At 43.4% G+C, this 24,523-nt stretch overlaps 1 protein-coding gene across 1 annotated transcript in view; it reads left to right on the top strand.

Moving 5' to 3' along the window:
• Positions 1-19,012: 19,012 nt before the first annotated feature.
• The window catches only part of LOC135549865 (metaxin-1-like), a 29,861-nt gene continuing 24,350 nt past the window's right edge, over positions 19,013-24,523 (top strand). The window contains exon 1 of the mRNA XM_064980220.1: positions 19,013-19,124. Within this exon, the coding sequence (XP_064836292.1) occupies positions 19,044-19,124 (81 nt within the window). The 5' untranslated portion in view covers positions 19,013-19,043. The remainder of the gene's footprint in view (positions 19,125-24,523) is intronic.

Here is a 24,523-nt window from a genome sequence, read left to right as displayed (position 1 = left end):
CTCCGCCCTCAAGGACTCCTTCACCCTTTACCTGTTCCCCACAGACCCTGGTCCCATATCTCATTGGACTTTATTACTGGACTTCCTCCATCCCATGGCAATACTACTATCCTAGTCATAATCGACAGGTTTTCAAAGGCGGCCAGGTTCGTCCCTCTGACTAAGTTACCTTCTGCCAAGGAAACGGCTGAGTTGGTAATTAATCATGTGTTCCGAGTCTTCGGCATTCCTCAAGATGTGGTTTCTGACAGAGGTCCCCAGTTCGCCTCAAGGTTTTGGAAGGCCTTCTGCCAACTCATGGGGGCTTCTGCCAGTCTATCTTCAGGGTACCATCCGGAGTCCAACGGCCAAACAGAGAGGATGAATCAAGAGCTGGAAACCACCCTCCGATGTATGACTCGTGACAACCCGTCCACATGGTCATCCTTTATTGTTTGGGCCGAATACGCGCACAACACCTTGCGCTCCTCCTCCACTGGTATGTCCCCGCACGAGTGTCAGTTTGGCTATGCTCCTCCATTGTTCCCGGACCAGGAGGCAGAAGTCAGAGTGCCTTCAGCCTTGAAGTTCGTCAGACGCTGTCGGCTTATGTGGAGGAAGACCCGTCTTAATCTTATGCGTTCCTCACAGAGGTATCAACAACAAGCCAACAGACGTCGCCGTCCCGGGCCTACCCTGCGCCCCGGCCAGAGAGTCTGGCTCTCCACAAGAGACTTACCTCTACGGGTGGAGTCTCGCAAGCTGTCCCAAAAATACATCGGTCCCTTCAAGGTTGCCAGGAGAGTTAACCCAGTTTCTTATCGCCTACACTTACCCAGATCCCTTAAGATTAATCCCACATTTCATGTTTCATTGTTAAAACCTGTTGTTTTTTCTCCCCTTGTCCCGGCAGACAGACCTCCCCCTCCGCCTCGTGTCATTGGAGGCCAGCCGGCTTATACCGTCCACCGGATACTGGATTCCCGCCGGGTGCAGCGGTCATGGCAGTATCTGGTGGACTGGGAAGGCTACGGTCCTGAGGAGCGCTCCTGGGTTCCTGCCAAAGACATCCTGGACCCTGACCTCATTCGTCAGTTCAGGGTCCTCCACCCTGAGAGAGCTGGTAGGAACGTCAGGAGCCGTTCCTAGGGGGGATTCTGTCAGGATTTGGCCAGGGTTGTTCCGGGTTTTGGTCAGTAGATGCCCCCATTGTGCTTTTTGTCCTTATGTTTTTCCCTTGATCCCCATTAATTATTTGCACCTGTGCCTCGTTTCCTCTAATTGTATTTAAACCCTTAGTTTCCCTCAGTTCTGTGCTCTGTGTTTGTATGTTAGCACCCTGCCCTAGTGTTCTGTGTACTCTTGTCGATTCCGGGTGACGCTCTTGTGGTATTCTGTTTTTTGTTTTTGTCTATTTTTTGTGAGTTTCTTTTGAGGCCTTTTTGTGCTTTTCCTACCACCTTTTGGATTTGCCATTTTTTGTATTTAAGGATTTTTTCTTTATTAAATACACCGTCTTAAGTACTGCTGTGTCTGCCTCATCTTCTGGGTTCTGCTGACTATTCGTGGCTCAGTTGGTTAAGTGACTGTTTCTCACTCCGGAGACCCAGGTTCGAAACCGGGTCCTGACACATAATCTGCATTTTCTCATGCTGCACGAGGCGAAAATGTGTCCGTAGGCCATACAGCGCCTGCAAAATGGGGGCTGACGTGCATAAAACAACATCCCCCTGTCAGCCCCAAGGGAGAACATAGCAGGAGGATGGAGGTAGCCACCATGTCCCTTTGGGTCCTCCCTGAGGAGGGCCTGGAAGCCTCTCCTCCCATTCCAAAACCCAAGGGAGTCTTTGAGGTGCCTAGCTGAGGAGACGTTATCCATTTATCTCCCCAGAAAAGCCCTCACCTCTTCGTCCTTAACATAAGGGTTGTAAATGTTGACAGTTACAACCCTAAAGTTATTCTTCGTCAGGCTTGTTATTTCGTAGTGGCACATCGGCCTCTCACCTCCCACTGCTCTTGCCCTTCTCAGGATATCATTGTGTTTTTCTTCTGTATATAGCGCCACGTCGTATGCTCCCTCCAACGAGTTGCCTTGGAAACAAAACACGTCCTTCACCATCAGCTTTAGAATCCCCATCAATATTATCCTTCCAAAAGATTCCCGTCCTAAAGGCTCCAACTCCTTTTCCTTCCAAGCAAAACGAATCGTGTTGGCCAGCCCAATCCCAGGGACCGACCGTGTTGATGTATTTAGCACCATCTCCGCAAGGAGAATGGCGCTCGTTCTCTTCTCATCCAAAACAAGAAAAAAAGAAAATCCAAAGTGACCGAGCCTATCTGGTGAAACTACACAGAGACAGGAACAATCACCCACAAAACCCAACACAAAACAGGCTACCTAAATATGGTTCCCAATCAGAGACAATGACTAACACCTGCCTCTGATTGAGAACCATATCAGGCCAAAGATAGAAATAGACAAACCAGACACACAACATAGAATGCCCACCCAGCTCACGTCCTGACCAACACTAAAACAAGGAAAACACACACGAACGATGGTCAGAACGTGACAGATACTTTCGAAAAAATTGATGATTACTCATTGGATTACTTTTAATTTCAGAATGGATGTTTCTAAAATGTTTTGATTATGACACTTTTCTGTTTTCTCAATGACATTCAATTCACCATTGAAAAAACGTCTCAGGTTTAAATTTGATACACCTGAGCGAGTCTGGCCACAAGTCAGAGACCACTATGATGAAATGCCAAATGCGTTTGATGGATTATTTTTGTCTAGACTATGATTGAGCTGAGTGATTGACTATCCAACACAACACTAATAATCAACAACACAAGTGAGGTACAGTACCTGTAATCTTGAATTTTCTTCCATGGCCACAAAATGTTTCAAGGCTGGGATTGTATTAACCAATGTATGACCAAATGAACATCATATTACTCACAGGCTAGTAAGACATTGGGTGAAGACTTTCTGTTGATTTTCAACTCTAAAAAACTATGTTTCCATTCTAGCTGCCTGCAATCTATTGGCTATCTGTATGCAGTCAGTGCCGCCCAGTGGAAGAATGTGATTAATATCTTACCTAACTTGTCTGCTATATACAGTACCTATACCGTGGTCCTTGAAGAGCCTCTACAGGGTTCTCAGTGTCCATATTTTTTATTTTTATCCCGCTTACCACAGACGTTGAATTTTGATGCAATTTTTGATGCAAGAACCGCGAAAATGTTGGGTTTAGGTAACAATAAATGAAATACATTTAAAAAAAGACTGAAACCAAACACTCCACATCATGCCTAGGTTTTGTATGGGGGTCAGGATGAAATCTCCATTTCAACATTTTACCTCTACCCTATGCTGCTTAGAAAGGATGATATTACTAAGCTTAATGTATCATGACTCAAGATATGACCCAGATGCAGACACGGGAGGCAGATAGTACAGTTCTCAGATGACTTATTAGAAACACGGGGCAGGCAAAGGGCAGGTCGAGGACCGGCAGAGGTTGGTGATTAGGTCAGAGTCAGGCAGGCTCAGGACGGCAAGCAGGCTCGGGGTCAGGGCAGGCAGAATGGGCAGAACCGGAAAAAAATAGGAAACAGAATTAGAGAAACAGAAAGGTGGGAAAGAATGCTGGTAAGACCTGACAAGACGAGATGAACTGGCTACAGGCAAACAGAGAACATAGGTATAAATACACAGGGGACAACAGGAAGGTGGGCGACACCTGGAGGGGGTGTAGAGACAAGGACGAAGACAAGTGAAACCAATCAGGGTGAAACATATTGAGCACACAAGTACCTCACCATACCCGACCTCTGTAAGGGATATTGGCAAGTGCAATTGTCAGAGGCAACCAACCCGGAGTCATCAGCCTTCCACACAACATCTGATAATATCAAACATCATATGAACTGTAACTGACTTCTTCTCAAATGCCTCTCAGACCACAATGGAAAAAAACTGAGAATAGCATATAAACATAGCATAGCATATTAACAAGCATATAGTTCAACACAATCAAACCATGATTAATCCACAATTCAGTAAAATATAGCTTATAAAATAAGTTTAAAATCTTTAATGTACAAGCTGTTATTGTGTGTGTTGACATGGCTGCATGTGTGTGCATAGCCGCAAGCATGTGTGTGTGTGTGTGTGTGTGTGTGTGTGTGTGTGTGTGTGTGTGTGTGTGTGTGTGTGTGTGTGTGAGTGTGTGTGTGTGTGTGTGTGTGCATGCGTGTGTGTATGTGTGTGCACGCGCATGTGTGTGTGTGTGTGTGTGTGTGTGCGTGCGTGTGTGCGTGTGTTTACCTGGCTGCGTGCCTGTGTGCATAACTGCGTGGGTGTGTGTGCATGCATAAAAACATGAATGTTCCTCGTTTTCTCATGCTCCTACTCTGAAGGGGTGTCCCTCCATCCCCCTCAAGTACCCTCAACAAATCACCACATGGGGTTTGTTTGGACATATCAAACTATTTTTAAAGCATGGCAAGCATTGTCAGCTTTTAAAAATAATAAGAGCACCATAAATGAAAAACATTGTTGCTGGAATACCAAAAAAAGTACCCCATTCCAGAGAAGTCTTTAAGTAGTGCCAACACATCTAAATTCTAGTAAAGGTCTCACTTTTGTCATATTTATATGAACACAGCAGTATCAGTAGAATGACCAGTAAAACACAGGTGGCCACAAGACCCACAACTGGGACTGATGAAGACGATCCAAAAGCTGGGACTGATGAGACTTTAAGGACCGCAAAACATCAGACCAATACTCAAAGAGAAATATATATGAAATAGAGAATAAATATAATTTATTGAAGTGGACACATTACTGTAGATAAAATATAGAATAAATATCTTGACAACTGACTGGCAAAGGCTGCACCTCCAAACCTATGCTTGTTAACACTAACATAACTATTCTTAGACTATCAAAGACATTATGAAAAGATAACAAGTGGTCAAATAGGTTCTCTCACCTCCAACTGTCACCCAGCCCTCTAGTTATTCTCCTTCATTAGACATACACTTATAGGAGCTTTCACCTGCCTGATTATGCCACTATGGGGATAGTTAAATTCTCCGTTGGTCTCATTTTTGATGCGTAATCCGTCTTTGTAGTACTCAGTCCTGATATCTAAATCCACAGCGCATAGTAGTAGATTCTCCCTCCGTCTCCCGGATCGCAGCAAAAACATATTTACACTGTAAATCGGCATGCATTAATCAACATCACTGTAGACGTCATAGACATCACACACAATTGAACAATTTCGTCTGAGCTCATGTCTCACAATGCATTGAAGTCTACAATTACAATTTTCATGGAGTACAACAGTCATACCATGCAATGTGATGTTGACAGCAGTACTGTACTCTCCTGTTCCAGATTCACGACAGTATTACTCCACTGTCCCCTTCAAGTGTGTAGCTGATGGTACATGTGGACCCTGTTACTGACCCCTTGTTATGGTCAGACAGACATTGACAGGTATCCTCTGTCTGTACCTTTTCAGTCTCCATCCAGTAGCGTTCCCCTTCTCCTCAGAGCTCAATATGAGAGATTTCCATGCAAAATGCTGGGTGTTGTTGGGACTTGTGGTAAAAGAAACTAAAGGAGGATGCATATCTAATACAAAGACATACTTGGTCAGAGTTTCAACTGAGATACAGTAGTGTGAGATAGACAAGCAGGCAGGCAGGCAGACAGAACCATAGACGCTTACCTCGTCACCAGAGAAACTGAAGTTTGCTATTTGCCTCTCCCAGCTACACACACATATCCTCCTTTGTAAGTAGAACCAGCAGGGATAAGAGTGTAGAATCTCCCTGCATTCCCATTACTTATGTCATATAGGGGCTCAAGAGGTTATTCTTCTCTGTAGGGAACATTCTTGTTCCAGAAGAATCTCCAGCCTGTAGATAACTCTTTAACCCCACAGCTCAGTCACTGAGTCTCCAGGGTTTGAACCTCTGTCAGTCATTTTGGCTGGACTGATTCTGTACTAGGGCGCTGTACTGGAGTAGCCGGACATTCTGTCCTTATACCACTTATACTCCCAGTCTCTTACATCTAATAATGACTATCTCTCCACTGAATATCTGGGTCCAGTCAGACTACAAGGTCACAACAGCATTGGGTTTGTCTGTACGAACACAACACACACAATTATCTCAGTTTTACAATTCTGAATATATTAATCGATACTCATGACAAAAAGCTTGAGGTTACATTAAGAACCGTAAATGGATCATGTGTAGACAATACAATTAAGTAAAATGCATCATCCATTCATGTTTTGGTAAAAAATATAGTTTATTTCAGATTCACCATTAATATTTATCTGGATTGGATCACTGTACAGGGTGTAGTAGGCAGGGTCCTCACTCCCAGCTCTGCACCAGTACTGCCCTCCATCTGAGACATTGACTCGGCTGTGTAGGAGTATCCTGCGATAGTAACTGGGTCAGAGCCTTGGCTGTGTCTGTACCAGTGTATTGTCCACCCAGAAGACTCGACTGTACAGGTCAGTATCACTGTATCACCTGTGAATACTGCCCTTTGGCCGGACTTCGGTGTGGCTGTCGGACGATTATCTTTTGGAATTAAGGAAAGGGTGTTATGCAACAGGAAAACATCTCTCGAATCTGCTGCCTGATATGTCCTCTTGATGAGTAACTGATCAAAATTCAGTGAGGCAGAATAGCCTACTGACACATAACATGTCTATGATTGACTCAACATTGACTCAATGTCCAACTGTATGACAAAAAGTCACACACAAGAGGGTAACTCATCATTTATTGTCAGAGTAAACACGTCACTTGGTTATGAAGATGTGGGTCTAGAGAATCTGTTCCCTTCACACCAGTACTGACCCTGGTCAGATACAGAAGCTATACTAATGGAACACTATTGTTACCGCTGTCTTTGAACCACTGATAGCTCCAGTCACTGTGAGATCACACAGTACAGGTCAGAGTGACTGTCTCTTGGATCTTTAGTCAGTGAAGCCCTGGGCAGAGCTGTTGAGACATATCACAGATTAGACACATACATGATCTTAACTGGGTACATGCAATTTAAAATGAGTCTTTAAAAGAAGATAAATGTTTTGCTCAGAATGAGTACTGTGGCGGTAATGACATTTTGTCAGCTGGTGATTGTCAAGCAAATAACTGCCTGTCTCATGGTAATTGATCGTTTATTAACATCAACACATTTAGCATCTCCTGGCTCCCCTGCAGAGCCTACAAGCCACTGATGCAGACCTTTGGAACATCTACAGTCTAATAAATCAGAATAGCATGTTAGAACCTGATATGGCTATGCCATATGGCTGTGGGCTAGACTAGTTCATTTAGCAGACAAGATTTGCTTAGAATTCCGTAGCATTGGCCTCCCGAGTGGTACAGCGGTCTAACGCACTGCATTGCAGTGCTTGAGGCGTCACACAAAGGTACAAACACATGAGACACACACAAAGGTACAGACATATGCATACGCACACATTGTGATACTGTTGTATGGTGGTATTGAACATTTTGTGTTGAGGAAATGTGGTGGTCTAGGGATGTTATAAGATGTACTGTTTTATCTTTAGCTCATTCAGAACAAACATAGTTCACTGTTTTATCTTTTGTCTTATATGTAATGTCGATGCTTTGGTGTGCTTGAAACCCAGCAAGAATAGCTGCTGTCTTGGCAGCAGCTAATAGGGATCCCTAATGAATAACTATAAAAATACTACAGACCCGGGTTTGATCTCAGGCTGTGTCAGACCTGGCCGTGCCTGGGAGTCCCATAAGGCGGCGCACAATGGCCCAGCGTAGTCCGGGTTAGGGGAGGGTTTGGCCAGGGGGGGCTTTACTTGGCTCATCGCAGTCTAGTGACTCCTTGTGACAGGCCAGACGCCTGCATGCTGACACCGGTCGTCAGTTGAATGGTGTTTCCTCCAACACATTGGAACAGCTGGCTTCCGGGTTAAGCGGGCGGGTGTTTAGGAGAGTGGTTTAGTGGGAGAAAAAGGGGTAAAATAAAAAAGTATTCCGTGGCATTCCGTTTTATATTTTTTTACTGAACTATTTGTTATTGAACGCACACAAGAATGGTGTGTAGGTAGTCCGTAGAAAAGACAATTCTTGTATAAACATAAAAGAGCAGACAGATACAAAAATAATAAATAATTCATAATACGATATACAGAACAGGGACAGGTAAACAGAAATAGGGCAGATGTCATCCCCCATATCCATCCTTTCATCAACACCCCCTTCATCATCCCCCCTTTAATCTACCCTTGGGCGGCAAGCGCATGCCGGGTAGATTAAAATATCACAAGGAAGGGTGCATGAAAATGTACAAATTCACAGCGCCAAATGGTCCAAATAAGAGAGGAGAGGTTGCCAGATTTTATAACATTTTGATAATTTATTGCTCAGAATATATCAAATTATTTCCAAGTGTAGCGTGTTTGCCAAATCGCTGAGCCATAAGTTGGTAGATGGAACTTCCTTCCTTTTCCAAAACAACAACATACATTTTATTGCCGAAATGAGACTGAGAGTTTAGTTGTTTTTGGAGGTTGGTTAATCTGTTTAGGGTTTCTGACACTCCCACGATGATCAGAAGCAGGTCTGAGTCGATTGAAGTCTCCAGAACTTCAGGGATCCTAAAAATTCCATACCAATAACCATGCAAGTTAGAGCGCTTCTGCCCGAAGTCGATGCCTCTCCTTGTTCGGGCGGTGCTCGGCGGTCGACGTCGTCGGTCTTCTAGCCATCGCCGATCCATTTTTCATTTTCCATTTGTCTTGTCTTGTTTTTCCAAACACCTGGTTCTCATTTCCCTCATTATGTGTTGTGTATTTAACCCTCTGTTTCCCCCATGTCTTTATGTGGTTTTGTTTATTCTGTTTCATGTTATGCGCACGTTAGTCTGATTCGCTGGGTTATGTTAACCCGAAATGTTATTTTGTGTTTATTTTGCCATGTGCTTTTGGCTCGCCTAAATAAAAGGCTCCGTTGGCTACCCAATATCTGCTCTCCTGCACCTGACTCCCTTACATCCATTTACGCATACCTGACACATAGGGCAAAGCAGTGGAGTAGTGTACACTCCTCAGCATGACATGTATCACACATAGGGGAGGTATCAGGAAATATCCTATTCAGCTTCGTTTTGGAATAGTGTAATCTGTGTAATACCTTCAATTGTGTGAGACGATGTCTGGAGTTAATGGAGCAGGTGTGGATCTACTCCATATACTATCTTCCCAGTCTGCTACAGAAATGTCAGTGCATAGCTCTTCCTCCCATTTTGCCTTAATGGTATCTGTAGAAGGTGTGCTAACAGATTAAAAAGGGTCTTATAGACAAGATATCAGTTTTCCTGTGGTGGGACAGATTTTTATGCATCCATCAAACCGAACAAAATCGAAGGTTTAGCATTTCCAAATGTAGCAAGATGTTTTCTAACATAGTCTCTAATCCGAAGGTATCTGAAAAAGTTACTTCTGGGAAGATTATAGGTTTCCCTCAGCAAATCAAATGAGGCAAATGTCCCTTCCATATATAGATCCCCTACGGTATTGATGCCTAGTTCTCACCATTGCTCACCAAGGTGTTGTCAAAGTAAGAGGGGGCAAAGGAGGGATTTCTCACAATAGGGAGCAGGAATGATATTGGATTAAGGTAAAAAATAGATGTGTCATCCAGCCGAAACGTAACAGCATGGAGTTTAGCAGCCCAATAATAAAATATAACATTTGGGAGAGACAGTCTGGCTTCCATCTTGGATTTACAGAGGTGTTTTTTACCTATCCTGTGTGTTTTTAGAATCACAGATGAATGGATTGATAATTGAGTCCAGTTGTTTATGAAAGGATGTAGGTATGAATACCGGGATGCTCTGGTATAGCTAAAGCTGTTGTATGAGGAAGACCATTTTAATGGCATTAATTCTTCAGAGCAGGGAAATTCGGAGAGTTCTCCAAAATGGTATGTTTGCCTTGAGTTTTTGCATCAGAGAGGGGAAATTCTTTTTAAATGGAGAAGAGTATTGTTTGGTAATTACAATTCCTAGAACGGTACATTAATTTAAATTGTAGAAGTTCTAACCAAGAGGGGTTTTGCAACCACATGGGCATTTATTCATTCTTGTTCCAATTAATTCTATATCCCGAGAAGGTACCAAACAGGTTAATAAAATCAAGAATAGATTGGGCTTCAGTTACAGAGAGAAGAATGCCATCTGCGTATAGAGAAATCTTGTACAGAGTATCGTTAGTATTATATGTATTGGTGCGTAAGTTCTGATCACTTGAGCAAGAGGTTCAATGGCTAGACCAAAAAGCAGAGACGACAGAGCACAACCCTGGACCCATTTTATGAACCCATCTCCAATATTACATTTCTGTAGGACCTTAAATAGATAGGACCACTCAATTTGTCAGAGGCCTTTCGGTGTCCAGCGATATAAAGCAAGGTCCACGTTCGGTAACCTCTGAAAATACATCATGTTGAAGAGGCGCCTGAGATAGGGATAAAGTTGGTCTGATCTGAATTAACCAATTTGCCCACTAAAGTGCTAAGCCTGTTAGCCAGAGTTTTTGCTAAGCTCTTTTGGTCTGTATTGAGGAGAGATATTGGTCTGTATGACCCTACTTCTTACAGATCTTTACCCTTTTTCTGTATAACTGTAATAAACGCCTCATCCAAAGTAGGTGGGAGAGCTCCATCCTCATTGGCATGAACAAACAGTTTGTGCAGGTAGAGAGAGAGAATGTTACTAAATGTTTTATAGAATTCACCAGGGAATCCATATTTGATTTCATTTTATTTATTGATTTCATTTTATTGAACCTTTATTTAAGTAGGCAAGTCAGTTAAGAAGAAATCCTTATTTACAATGACGGCCTACCAAAAGGCAAATGGCCTCCTGCACGGGGGATTAAAAATAAAAATAAATTAAATGAAAGTATTGGAAAAAACACATATGTGAGAGACAACACAACACTACATAAAGAGAGGCCTAAGACAACAACATAGCATGGCAGCAACACATGACACCACAGCAAGGTAGCAACACAACATGACAACAACATGGGAGCAACACAACATGGCAGCAGTACAGGGTACAAACATTATTGGGCACAGACAACAGCACAAAGGGCAAGAAGGTAGATACAACAATACATCACGCAAAGCAGCCACAACTGTCAGAAAGAGTGTCCATGATTGAGTCTTTGAGTCTTTGATTGAGTGGGTCTTGCGACGGGTATACAGAGATGACCAGTTTACAGAAGAGTATAGAGTGCAGTGATGTGTCCTATAAGGTGCATTGGTGACAAATCTGATGGCCGAATGGTAAAGAACATCTAGCCTCTCGAGAGCACACTTACCTGCCAATCTATAAATTATGTCTCCGTAATCTATCATGGGTAGGATGGTCATCTGAATAAGGGTTAGTTTGGCATCTGGGATGAAAGAGGAGCGATTAAAATAGAGGAAACCATGTCTAGATTTAACTTTAGCCTGTAGCTTTGATATGTGCTGTGAGACGGACAGTGTAGCATCTAGCCATACTACCAAGTACTTGTATGAGGTGACTACCTCAAGCTCTAAACCCTCAGAGGTAGTAATTACACTTGTTGGGAGAGGGGAAATCTTCTTAGCAAACCACATGACCTTTGTTTTGTGGGTGTTCAGAACAAGGTTAAGGGCAGAGAAAGCTTGTTGGACACTAAGAAAGCTTTGTTGTAGAGCGAGGCCCGTGGTCTTGCCACTCTTTAGAGATTTAATTGTTTCTCGAATTTCTCAGAGAGATATTTTCTCATTCAGGAAGTTAGAATCTGCCTGGTTCAAGGCAAGGAGATTACAGTCCTCCATTTTTGTTTTGCATAATTAAGGGGTTAGAATCTGCTTTAGATGTATATAGAGTCTCATAAAACTGATGGAATCTGTCATTGATGTCCTTGGGGAAAGAGAGTAATTCCCCAGTTTCAGATTTAACTTTGTGAATCATTTGGTCACTCAGTTTTTTAAAGTTGTCTGGAAAGTAATTTGTGCGGTTTGTCACTAAACTGAAAAAATATTTTTACTTGGAATAGAGAAAAGATTTTGGAATATATTCAAATTTTAAAGAGGTTATTTATTTTGTTTCTTCATAGATGGATGACTAGCATTCTCCCAATCCAATAAGTGAATTTGTTCTTCCAATTCTACACATTTTCTCTGCTTTACCTTCTTCTGGCAGCCTTAAAGAAGATGATACAACCTCCCACAATACTGTTGGGGAAGTAGCTTTGTTGTTGTTGGTATCAAAGGAAAATGTAATTTGGTCTTTAAGATGCTCACAGAATATCGGTTCTGTGAGGAGCTGACTTTTCAACCTCCAGACACTCTCGCTTGATACAATGTCACCCAATCTCAGGGAAGAGGTGAGTGAAATGTGGTCAGAGATGATAATATCATGATACCTCACATTACAGGTATCCGGGAGTAATTTAGCATCAACCAAAAAGTAGTCAATACAGGTATAAACATTTTGAACATGAGAATAAAATGACTATTCCCTTCACGTAGGGTTGGAGATCCTCCAAATATCAAATAAATTAGATTTTTTTATGTAGGTATTCAAAAATTTGTTTGAATAGGGGGCAGGGGTATGCCGGGTAGAGGATCTATCCAAATATTGGTCTTGCACACAGTTAAGGTCCCCTCCAATAACCAGGTTAGTATGGGAGATAGCTGGAATTAGGACAAGGACTCTTTTGAAAAAGGTGGGGTTATCAATTTTTGGCCCATAGATATTCAGTAAAGTTACAGAACTAGAATGGATCTCTCCTATTGCGATCACATTGCAACCTTCTTTATCCGCAATAGGGGTTTTATGTACAGTATAAAGGAATTATTTTCTTACATTTACATTTAAGTCATTTGGCAGACGCTCTTATCCAGAGCGACTTACAAATTGGTGAATTCACCTTATGACATCCAGTGGAACAGCCACTTTACAATAGTGCATCTAAATCATTTAAGGGGGGGGGGGTGAGAAGGATTACTTTATCCTATCCTAGGTATTCCTTAAAGAGGTGGGGTTTCAGGTGTCTCCGGAAGGTGGTGATTGAGCAGAGCAGCGAACAGTTTTGACTGGGCTGAGCGGGAACTGTACTTCCTCTGCCAGACATGCAGAGATGCGATTCGCCACCTGGTCATCAGAAGGGGGAAAGGAGAAGATTAATTGTGTGTCGTCTGCATAGCAATGATAGGAGAGACCATGTGAGGTTATGACAGAGCCAAGTGACTTGGTGTATAGCGAGAATAGGAGAGGGCCTAGAACAGAGCCCTGGGGGACACCAGTGGTGAGAGCGCGTGGTGAGGAGACAGATTCTCGCCACGCCACCTGGTAGGAGCGACCTGTCAGGTAGGACGCAATCCAAGCGTGGGCCGCGCCGGAGATGCCCAACTCGGAGAGGGTGGAGAGGAGGATCTGATGGTTCACAGTATCGAAGGCAGCCGATAGGTCTAGAAGGATGAGAGCAGAGGAGAGAGAGTTAACTTTAGCAGTGCGGAGCGCCTCCGTGATACAGAGAAGAGCAGTCTCAGTTGAATGACTAGTCTTGAAACCTGACTGATTTGGATCAAGAAGGTCATTCTGAGAGAGATAGCGGGAGAGCTGGCCAAGGACGGCACGTTCAAGAGTTTTGGAGAGGAAAGAAAGAAGGGATACTGGTCTGTAGTTGTTGACATCGGAGGGATCGAGTGTAGGTTTTTTCAGAAGGGGTGCAACTCTCGCTCTCTTGAAGACGGAAGGGACGTAGCCAGCGGTCAGGGATGAGTTGATGAGCGAGGTGAGGTAAGGGAGAAGGTCTCCGGAAATGGTCTGGAGAAGAGAGGAGGGGATAGGGTCAAGCGGGCAGGTTGTTGGGCGGCCGGCCGTCACAAGAAGCGAGATTTCATCTGGAGAGAGAGGGGAGAAAGAGGTCAGAGCACAGGGTAGGGCAGTGTGAGCAGAACCAGCGGTGTCGTTTGACTTAGCAAACGAGGATCGGATGTCGTCGACCTTCTTTTCAAAATGGTTGACGAAGTCATCTGCAGAGAGGGAGGAGGGGGGGGAGGGGGAGGAGGATTCAGGAGGGAGGAGAAGGTGGCAAAGAGCTTCCTAGGGTTAGAGGCAGATGCTTGGAATTTAGAGTGGTAGAAAGTGGCTTTAGCAGCAGAGACAGAGGAGGAAAATGTAGAGAGGAGGGAGTGAAAGGATACCAGGTCCGCAGGGAGGCGAGTTTTCCTCCATTTCCGCTCGGCTGCCCGGAGCCCAATTTTCTGTACCAGAATTGCTTTGCCTCTCGTTTTGGCGGAGAAGCTAGAATGATACACTTGACCCACCCACCAACATTTAAGTCTGCTATAAGAATTGTTTTTCAGATGGGTTTCTTGCAAAAATATAATATCAGACGAGAGTGATTTCAAGTGGGCTCGGACCTTGCCCCTCTGACTGGTTCATTTAAACCCTTGACATTCCAGGAAATAAATGTAAGCCCCGCCCTCCTCTTGTTTATTGTTCCTATGGTGACCTGCATAACATGCAACTCAATAAAAAGGTATGAAAGCCCACCAACTATCAAGAGCAGCATATGTAGCACTTACACTGACCCTTCCCCCAGCAAGCACCCTTACTAGCCACCCTGTCCCCCAACTTTCCCCAACATTTACCCTCCCCCTCAACCAACCTTGAACAAGCATATACAAATAGGAAACAAATTATTACACATTTAAATAAAGAACACACTGTCTGGCTGATGCCAAAAATTCATGGCGTGACCTCAAACGAGAACAAAAATAAAATCCCAAATATACAATATGTTCACCACTCACTATCCTAGAACTTCTACTAACATATGAATTGAGGAGGCTCCCGCAAATCAAGTGTTAATTTAGCATCTAATAAACCAAAACAAAAAAAGTTGCAATGTAAATGTATTACGCACTTAAGCTCCATTCTGGATTGACTCCATGAGATATGCAAGATGTAACAGCTCAAGGTTATATTGCAGAGCAATGCAGATCTAAACATAAACCTAAAATCTACACTAAATTAAAATATATATACACATACATAATAACAAAACGATGAGAAAAAATAAAGTACAAATATATATATATATATATGTACACACACATTTATATATATAATGTACATACATACATACATACATACATACATACACAAACACCACAGGAGGCTGATGGGAACCTAATTGGGGAGAACGGCCCGCGGAAATGATCGGAGCGGAACCAGCGGAACGGCACAAAACACCAACACGATTTCCAGGTGTCTGATGCTACCCCATCTACCCTGCCCCAACCATCACCCCCTCCAAAACAAAAAGGTATGCTAATGATAATAAGTAAGAATTGATAAATGAATAAATAATGAGCTGCTCTTCCTCCCGGGGAAGGACTGCCCGTTCCATGATCTCGCCATCACGGTTGACAACTCCATTGTGTCCTCCTCCCAGAGCGCTAAGAACCTTGGCGTGATCCTGGACAACACCCTGTCGTTCTCAACTAACATCATGGCGGTGGCCCGTTCCTGTAGGTTCATGCTCTACAACATCCGCAGAGTACGACCCTGCCTCACACAGGAAGCGGCGCAGGTCCTAATCCAGGCACTTGTCATCTCCCGTCTGGATTACTGCAACTCGCTGTTGGCTGGGCTCCCTGCCTGTGCCATTAAACCCCTACAACTCATCCAGAACGCCGCAGCCCGTCTGGTGTTCAACCTTCCCAAGTTCTCTCACGTCACCCCGCTCCTCCGCTCTCTCCACTGGCTTCCAGTTGAAGCTCGCATCCGCTACAAGACCATGGTGCTTGCCTACGGAGCTGTGAGGGGAACGGCACCGCAGTACCTCCAGGCTCTGATCAGGCCCTACACCCAAACAAGGGCACTGCGTTCATCCACCTCTGGCCTGCTCGCCTCCCTACCACTGAGGAAGTACAGTTCCCACTCAGCCCAGTCAAAACTGTTCGCTGCTCTGGCCCCCAATGGTGGAACAAACTCCCTCACGACGCCAGGACAGCGGAGTCAATCACCACCTTCCGGAGACACCTGAAACCCCACCTCTTCAAGGAATACCTAGGATAGGATAAAGTAATCCTTCTCACCCCCCCCCTTAAATGATTTAGATGCACTATTGTAAAGTGGCTGTTCCACTGGATGTCAGAAGGTGAATTCACCAATTTGTAAGTCGCTCTGGATAAGAGCGTCTGCTAAATGACCTAAATGTAATGTAAATGTAATGAAACAAAACTAAAAAATTGAGGAATATAAGAACACTCGTCCGAAAGTGTCAATAATCACACCTGGCAAGCTCATCAAACAGGCATTGCTCTAAAATTCAACAACAGGTCAGTCGTTGAGTCCATGAGCAGACCCTAACACGCAATGACAAGGCCCTCTAACCCGTACTAACCCGTACCAGTGTGTATTAAACGTATCTACGTCCAAAACCGAGTAGAGACAAATCTTCAGTTGTAGGATGCGGTAGATCCCAAATTAATACACCGCTGGCATCAAAAAACATTTTAAAAGCAATGAGGCTGATGCAACAGATCAGAACGCTTAGCTTAAAATGTTGGTAAAATATTAGGACATTTCCTCACATTATAAGCTATAATCGTGAATGTTCCAAAATGCAATCACTTAGCTGAAAACACTGTTCTCAAAAGTGACCGTAAATGAGATTGCCATGTAATTATTTATTATAAAGATGCATTTTTATGGTGAAAATGATCTTCCACAAATCAAATCAAATCAAACATGAAACTCACACGCTGCCTATGTATGCCAGTTATGGCTCTCGCTGATCCTCAACACATGGGCCCCACAAGGGTGCGTGCTCAGCCCCCTGCTGTACTCCCTGTTCACCAATGACTATGTGGCCAAGCACATCTCCGACTCAATCATCAAGTTTGCAGACAACACAACAGTAGTAGGCCTGATTACCAACAATGACGAGACAGCCAACAGTGAGGAGGTGAGGGCCCTGGCGGAGTGGTGCCAGGAAAAGAACCTCTCCCTCAACATCAACAAAACGTAGGAGCTGATCATGAACTTCAGGACACCGCAAAGGGAGCACGGCCCTATCCACATCAACAGGACCGCAGTAGAGTAGGTAAAAAGCTTCAAGTCCCTTGGTGTACACATCACTGACAATCTGAAATGGTCCACCCACACAGACTGTGTGGTGAAGAAGGCGCAACAGCGCCTTTTTGGGCGGGCGACCTGCATCCAACAGAAACTCTTGTTTGCGTTGCAAAACTTCTTCAGAGTAAACAGTTTCTTTTGCAAAGTTTTGCAACAGATTAAATGTTTTGCAACAGAATCTGACTAATGAACACACCCCTGGTGGTTTAATAGGCTACATCACACATATTGTTTGCCAATTAAGGTCCCCTAGGAAACATGGACCAAAACTATGGTTCTTACACTCTCACATGTATTGGCACTTGTATCTCTGTAGTCTGGATCTATTTTTACAAGTATCATAAATTAAGTATATTTTTAGTTCAAGAAACATGTATCCTGTTTTTGCAAAATCTACAATGGAATGGTTAAAAAATAAATATATCCAGGTGTTAGAATGGCCAAGTCAAAGTCCAGACCTGAACCCAATCGAGAATCGAGAATCGAGAATCTGTGGAAAGAACTGAAAACTGCTGTTCACAAATGCTGTCCATCCAACCTCACTGAGCTCGAGCTGTTTTGCAAGGAGGAATGGGAAAAAATTACAGTCTCTCGATGTGCAAAACTGATAGAGACATACCCCAAGCGACTTACAGCTGTAATCGCAGCAAAAGGTGGCGCTACAAGTATTAACTTAAGGGGGCTGAATAATTTTGCACGCCCAATTTTTCAGTTTTTGATTTGTTAAAAAAGTTTGAAATATCCAATAAATGTCGTTCCACTTCCTGATTGTGTCCCACTTGTTGTTGATTCTTCACAAAAAAATACAGTTTTATATCTTTATGTTTGAAGCCTGAAATGTGGCAAAAGTTCGCAAAGTTCAAAGGGGCCGAATACTTTCGCAAGGCACTGTAGATGGGTCAAGTGGACAGGATCATTAGAGGAGTGGTGTGAGTAGTAGATCTTTACCAGTACATATGGATTGGCCAACAAGTGATATATGTTCCAGTGAGATTGGATTTTTAGCATTTATAGCAATGGTTATCAACTGTACAGCAGGGATGGAACGTAAGTTGCAGAAAATTGAGGTTGTAGTGGCAGCTGCAGAGAAGTAATTGGGTGTGTTAAGTGGTGGTGTCGCAGCCTTTCAGGTTGTTGGCCTGAGGTAGGACTAAATAGATTTAAATAGGGTAGGATGGTGTTATTTGTTATAAAAATAAATACAAATATGACTGTGGTGTTAGATGGTAGGGTATGTGTTTATTTATTTATTCAAGCAAAGTGTACGGGGTTGTACTCCAGTCTAGTAGGTGGCGGTAATACATTAATTGGATGCCAACCGCCATTAAATCTCATCGAAGAATAATATTTTTTTTCATTGGTAAACAGTCTCAGTGAATTACTGGTATCTTCATGTACATCACCATCTTTGTCTTCCCTTCTTGTGTCTTCATCAAATAGCTCATTGTTATATCTGTTCCTTCATTCAGCGTTGCTAAGGAAGTCCTGAGATTGTTGTCAGTGGTTACAGTGGCGCGAACGCCTTGAGGACACTGACAGTGTTTAGGGTTTTGGTACCCAAGAAGTACATTCATTTCCAATGGAACGCTGCGTGTGCCTTGCAGCATTGCGTTGCAGAAGCAGTGCGTTCTGTATGGACTTATCGAACGTATGCATCAAATTGTATGCAGAGAAGGCTTGACCGAAATGGTAGTAGAATGTGGATGTTTAACTTTGATTGCACACATCCAGATGATGCTGCGTACCATTTTGCACAATGACACTGTCGATGTTATCGAGGCGTTCGCAGTTTAGCTTCCGAGTGAAGGGTTAACAAATTAAGATGGCTGCCCCCTTGGAGTTGTACTGCTGGAAAGGCGATTGGGGTTTACCCTCAGTTGATACAGACTGTCTAACCGTTTTGGTAAGAAATACAATAGGTGATTACAATACGTAAATTATTATTCGCCGTTACTGTCGTCGCATAAATAATTTCCCTTCAACACAAGGCAACAGAGGGTGAGGACTGAGGTGACCTAGCTAGCTAGCTAACGGTTAGCTCCGCTTTGAATGACTTGAATGCACACTCATGTTAGCTAGCTAGCTAACTACATCATGTGCTATTGACAACATGACATGCATTGATCCAACAATCCTAGGCTGGCCAATGATCGTCACGTTCCCATTATGTTAGCTCAGTTATAACATTTAGCTCAAATCCAGTAAAACATGCTCCAGGTAACGTTATTAACTAGTTGGATATGCAACTTGGTCAGGGAACAGCAGATTTCAGGTTTCTGGTTGCTTGCTTTCAAGTGTGACATGACTTAAACGGCCTACTGTACTACTCTGTTGGAATATTGTGTTGAATTTCTAGTGCTGAATTTGATGACAGTTTGAACTAGCTACATGTCTTGGTATTAGCTAAAGCCAAGGATCGGGTAATGGCCTAAATTGTCAAAGGTTATGTTAAACGCTTTCCATTCTGTTTTGCTCAAATGTCTTTGCTCAGACACCAATTTCATAATTTGCCCCCGGAAAAAAATAGTTAGGCCTAAAATAAATGTCATTTATAGTGTCATTTTTTTAAATTCTTAAAGTGACTAATAAGTGGCCACTGCAATATCCAGTTCACAATACGCATTCATTTGTGAAGTGAAACATTTACATTATTTACAATGGCAATAATGTTTAGTTTAGAGTTAGTTTAATTTACTACTTCTAACTAAACATACAATTCGCCAGCAGCATACCACCCTGCATTAGGGGCGGCCAGTTTACAATTGGCTCATTCATCCCCCTCCTCTCCCCTATAACTATTACCCAGGTTGTTTCTGCAAATGAGAATGTGTTCTCATACACCCAAGTATTTGTGGACAGATTAAACACTAGGCTAGGCTATTTCATGACTTTAATTCCCAGATGGTGTTTGAGATCTTTGACTGTAAGAAAAAGTGTCAATAATTTGACTGTAAGAAAAAGTGCCAATTTTAGCCTGGTGTTTTCTTTGTATTCGGCATAGGGTAATTAATATGGAGGCTCATTCCTCCAGTGAACATTGGAGTGCTGGTAACATAGAGATCCTATTACATTATTATAATTCCTCATTCTATGGCAGACTTCATTTAACTAACACACAATTGATGCAGATGTCATTGTGAATGGCGGCGACTGGAAAGGGACCAGCTCTCACTTTAGCCCCCTTTTGTTGGTGTTATAGGGACTTGCTTTGAACCCTGGCTAGCCTGTTATTACTTGTCTTTGTTTTAATTTACCCAGCATGGATTATCTCACTGTCCAGTGCAGCTGTCTAAACAGCATGCAGCCATCATCATCACCACCACCACCCAACTAGCGGGGTTCTAAGAAACTAGAGAAAAGCCAAGAAAGGGGAAGAAAACATAAATAAGCACACACTCTTCCCCTTGTATAATTTACAAAAAATTGTGTTTCCTTTGGAAAGATGCCCTGTTACCCCCTCCCCACACCCGCTGCTGACAGGTCTATAAAATAGAGCATTGACTAAAATACAGGAGAATATAATACAGTATATACATAAGAGATGAGTAAAGCCGTATGTATGCGTTATTTAAACATTTATTAAAGTGTCTTGTGTTCCATTATTAGTGGCCAGTGATTCCAAGTCTATGTATACAGGGCAGCAGCCTCTAAGGTGCAGGGTTGCGTAACCGGGTGGAAGCCAGCTAGTGATGGCTATTTAACCGTCTGATGGCCTTGAGATAGAAGCTGTTTTTTAGGCTCTCGGTCCAAGCTTTGATGGACCTGTACTGACCTCTCTGTGGAAGAACTTGACTGGCCAGCATAGAACCCTGACCTCAACCCAACAAATACCTTTGGGATGAATTGGATCAATGTCTGCGAGCCAGGCCTAATCGCCCAACATCAGTGCCCGACCTCATTAATGCTCTTGTGGCTGAATGGAAGCAAGTCCCCACAGCAATGTTCCACCATCTAGTGGAAAGCCTTCCCAGAAGTGTGTAGGCTGTTATAGTAGCAAATGTGGGAACCAACTCCATATTAATGCCCATGGTTTTGGGCTAAGATTTTTGAGAAGGTGTCCACATACCTTTGGTCATGTAGTGTAAGTTCCAACAAAATATGTGTAGACATGATTGGGAGCCACAAGGAAATTTCCTGCTGCCTGACAAAGGTCTCTGTCAATTACTGTGGCTCCCTCCTTTGTCTGTATTTTTAGGGGATCTGAAACCCAATGCTTGTCGAGCTTTCTCAATTTACATGATTTGCACTGCACAATACTACCACGCTCTTACTTTAAAGCTCCAATGCCGTCTATACAGCATAAACCATAGACTACATCATCTCTCTCCCCATCTCAGGCAGGTGTTGGCATAATCGGCAGTAGTTAAAACCATGTTAATGAACAATGTTCATTCCACAGCGTCTGTTTAATGACTTAGGCATACTAGGATAGTGATCTAGACCTTAGTGTTTCTTTTGTTTCCCTCGAGCCAGACACACTTCAGCTGGCAAACCCAAATAGCTTTTTTTTCTGAAGGAAATGGGATTTAAAAGCGTCTGGCAAACCCCACAGTGGGAAGGAAACACTCCCATTATTTTTCCTGTGGCAGGGAAAAATTTAATGATTTTCATTCTCATCTGCAACAAAGTGGGGTCTCCATTTACTAAACCCACACCCGAGGGGGAAGAGGGTGGGGTTATGGTTTCTAACATATGGTACAATGTCCTGAACCCTCTCTTATTATAACTACAGTCACACACAATGCCATATGGGGACCTGGTTACGCATAGGTTAGTTGCTTGAACCATGCTAGAAATTACGATCTAGGGTCAAAGACATATCCAAGCCAGACCAGCACAGTTTGGGTCAGCACAATAGTGCCTAAAGGGTAGGCTATGACAATTGAGCTACTCAAAGAGAGATGAGAGCTCTATAGGCCCAAACTGTCTACATTCAGACATAAGGGAATCTACTGTTTAGTTACTGTGCTGAGAAAGTGATGTTTGGACTTCATCACACTCAGATTGAGGGAGGGAGGAATGTTCTGCTTAGCTGCTCTAAAGCTGCACAGCAGTCACTGTGGGGTTGGAGGCTACTTGGCAGTGTTATATGATCTGACAAGGCAGACAGGGCTTTATTTTGTCAGACCACAGAATTCATCTCTTTCACTTAAGATATTTTCCTAAGTCATGGGCCATTTTCTAAAGCTGTGTCAGTGTTGTCCTGCTATGTGAACCCACACATACTGGGTACAAAACACATCATGGTATTAAGAACCATTGTTTGACAGCATGCATTCGCAGTATCAACATCCAGGCCAGTTTACCTAATTTGACTACCTATTTTTTTACTTAACAATAAAGGTGTCTTGGTCAGGTGTAGGGTTGCAACAGTCTGGTAACTTACCTACAATTCACAGGTTTTCTAGAAATCCTGGATTCTGGATTTTGCACTTATTCCCTCCTGATTCCAGGATATTCCCAATCAGGATTTATGGAAAAACTGGGAATTCTGGGAAAGTCATTGATTTTGTTATTATTATCCAGGGATAGCCAACATCCAATGTTGGCACATTTTTGTGGTATAGCCTACTCTATGCTAGATCCTTGCAGGAACTCAATTCTTTAGCAGTCTAGCTTAATTGTAAACTCAGCAAAAAAAGAAATGTCCTCTCACTGTCAACTGTGTTTTATTTTCAGAAAACTTAACATGTTCATACAAATATTTACACATCACAAGATTCAACAACGGAGACACAAACTGAACAAGTTCCACAGACATATGACTAGCATAAATGGAATAATGTGTCCCTGAACAAAGGGGGATCAAAGCCAAAAGTAACAGTCAGTATCTGGTGTGGCCACCAGCTGCATTAAGTACTGCAGTGCATCTCCTCTTCATGGACTGCACCAGATTTGCCAGTTCTTGCTGTGAGATGTTACCCCACTCTTCCACCAAGGCACCTGCAAGTTCCCGGACATTTCTGGGGGGAATGGCCCTAGCCCTCCCCTCCGATCCAACACGTCCCAGATGTGCTCAATGGGATTGAGATCCGGGCTCAATGGGATTGAGATCATGCTGGAGGGTCATGTCAAGATGAGCCTGCAGGAAGGGTACCACATGAGGGAGGAGGACGCACAGCGTTGAGATTGCCTGCAATGACAACAAGCTCAGTCCGATGATGCTGTGACACACTGCCCCAAACTATGACAGACCCTCCACCTCCAAATCGATCCCGCTCCAGAGTACAGGCCTCGGTGTAACGCTCATTCCTTTGACGATATATGCAAAGCCAACCATCAGCCCTGGTGAGAAAAAAAAACGTGACTCGTCAGTGAAGAGCACTTTTTGCCAGTCCTGTCTGGTCCAGCGACGGTGGGTTTGTGCCCATAGACAACGTTGTTGCTGGTGATGTTTAGTGAGGACCTGCCTTTCAACAGGCCCACAAGCCCTCAGTCCAGCCTCTCTCAGCCTATTGTGGACAGTCTGAGCACTGGTGGAGGGATTTTGCATTCCTGGTGTAACTCGGGCAGTTGTTGTTGCCATCCTGTACCTGTCCCGCAGGTGTGATGTTCGGATGTACCGATCCTGTGCAAGTGTTGTTACACGTGGTCTGCCACTGCGAGGACAATCAGCTGTCCGTCCTGTCTCCCTGTAGCGTTGTCTTAGGCATCTCACACACTACGGACATTGCAATTTATTGCCCTGGCCACATCTGCAGTCCTCATGCCTCCTTGCAGCATGCCTAAGGCACGTTCACGCAGATGAGCAGGGACCCTGGGCATCTTTCTTTTGGTGTTTTTCAGAGTCAGTAGAAAGGCCTCTTTAGTGTCCTAAGTTTTTGTTTATGGTTCATTGAACAAGCATTGGAAACAGTTTTTAAACCCTTTACAATGAAGATCTGTGAAGTTATTTGGATTTTTACTAATTATCTTTGAAAGACAGGGTCCTGAAAAAGGTATGTTTCTTTTTTGCTGAGTTTAGTTCAGGCCCTCGTTTTAAACATTTCCAGGATGGATTTCAAAATGAATGTGGGCCAAGTTTAGGCTGTAGCATACTTGGCTTGTATATCCTTGTAAATGTCAGTCAGTGTTTGTTTAGGGTACTGTAGGTTTTTATTGCTCTATGTGAAATAGGCTATGCATTCCTCTCCATCCCTATGGACACCCAAAAATGAAGATGATTTATAGAGCGCTCCGAGCGCCACAGAGTACCTCAATCCTCAGTGAAATTTGCCAACAGTTCCGCGGTTGAGGGTATCTGCGTTTTATGTTTTTTAACTGCGGTTTCCTCGGGGTTTCAGAAAATGGGGGGTTTGAACC

The sequence above is a fragment of the Oncorhynchus masou genome, chromosome 12 (genome assembly GCF_036934945.1).
Source record: "Oncorhynchus masou masou isolate Uvic2021 chromosome 12, UVic_Omas_1.1, whole genome shotgun sequence".
Taxonomy (NCBI): Eukaryota; Metazoa; Chordata; class Actinopteri; order Salmoniformes; family Salmonidae; genus Oncorhynchus; species Oncorhynchus masou.
Note: the sequence above shows the minus strand (reverse complement) of the source record. Positions and strands in the feature narration are given on the sequence as shown.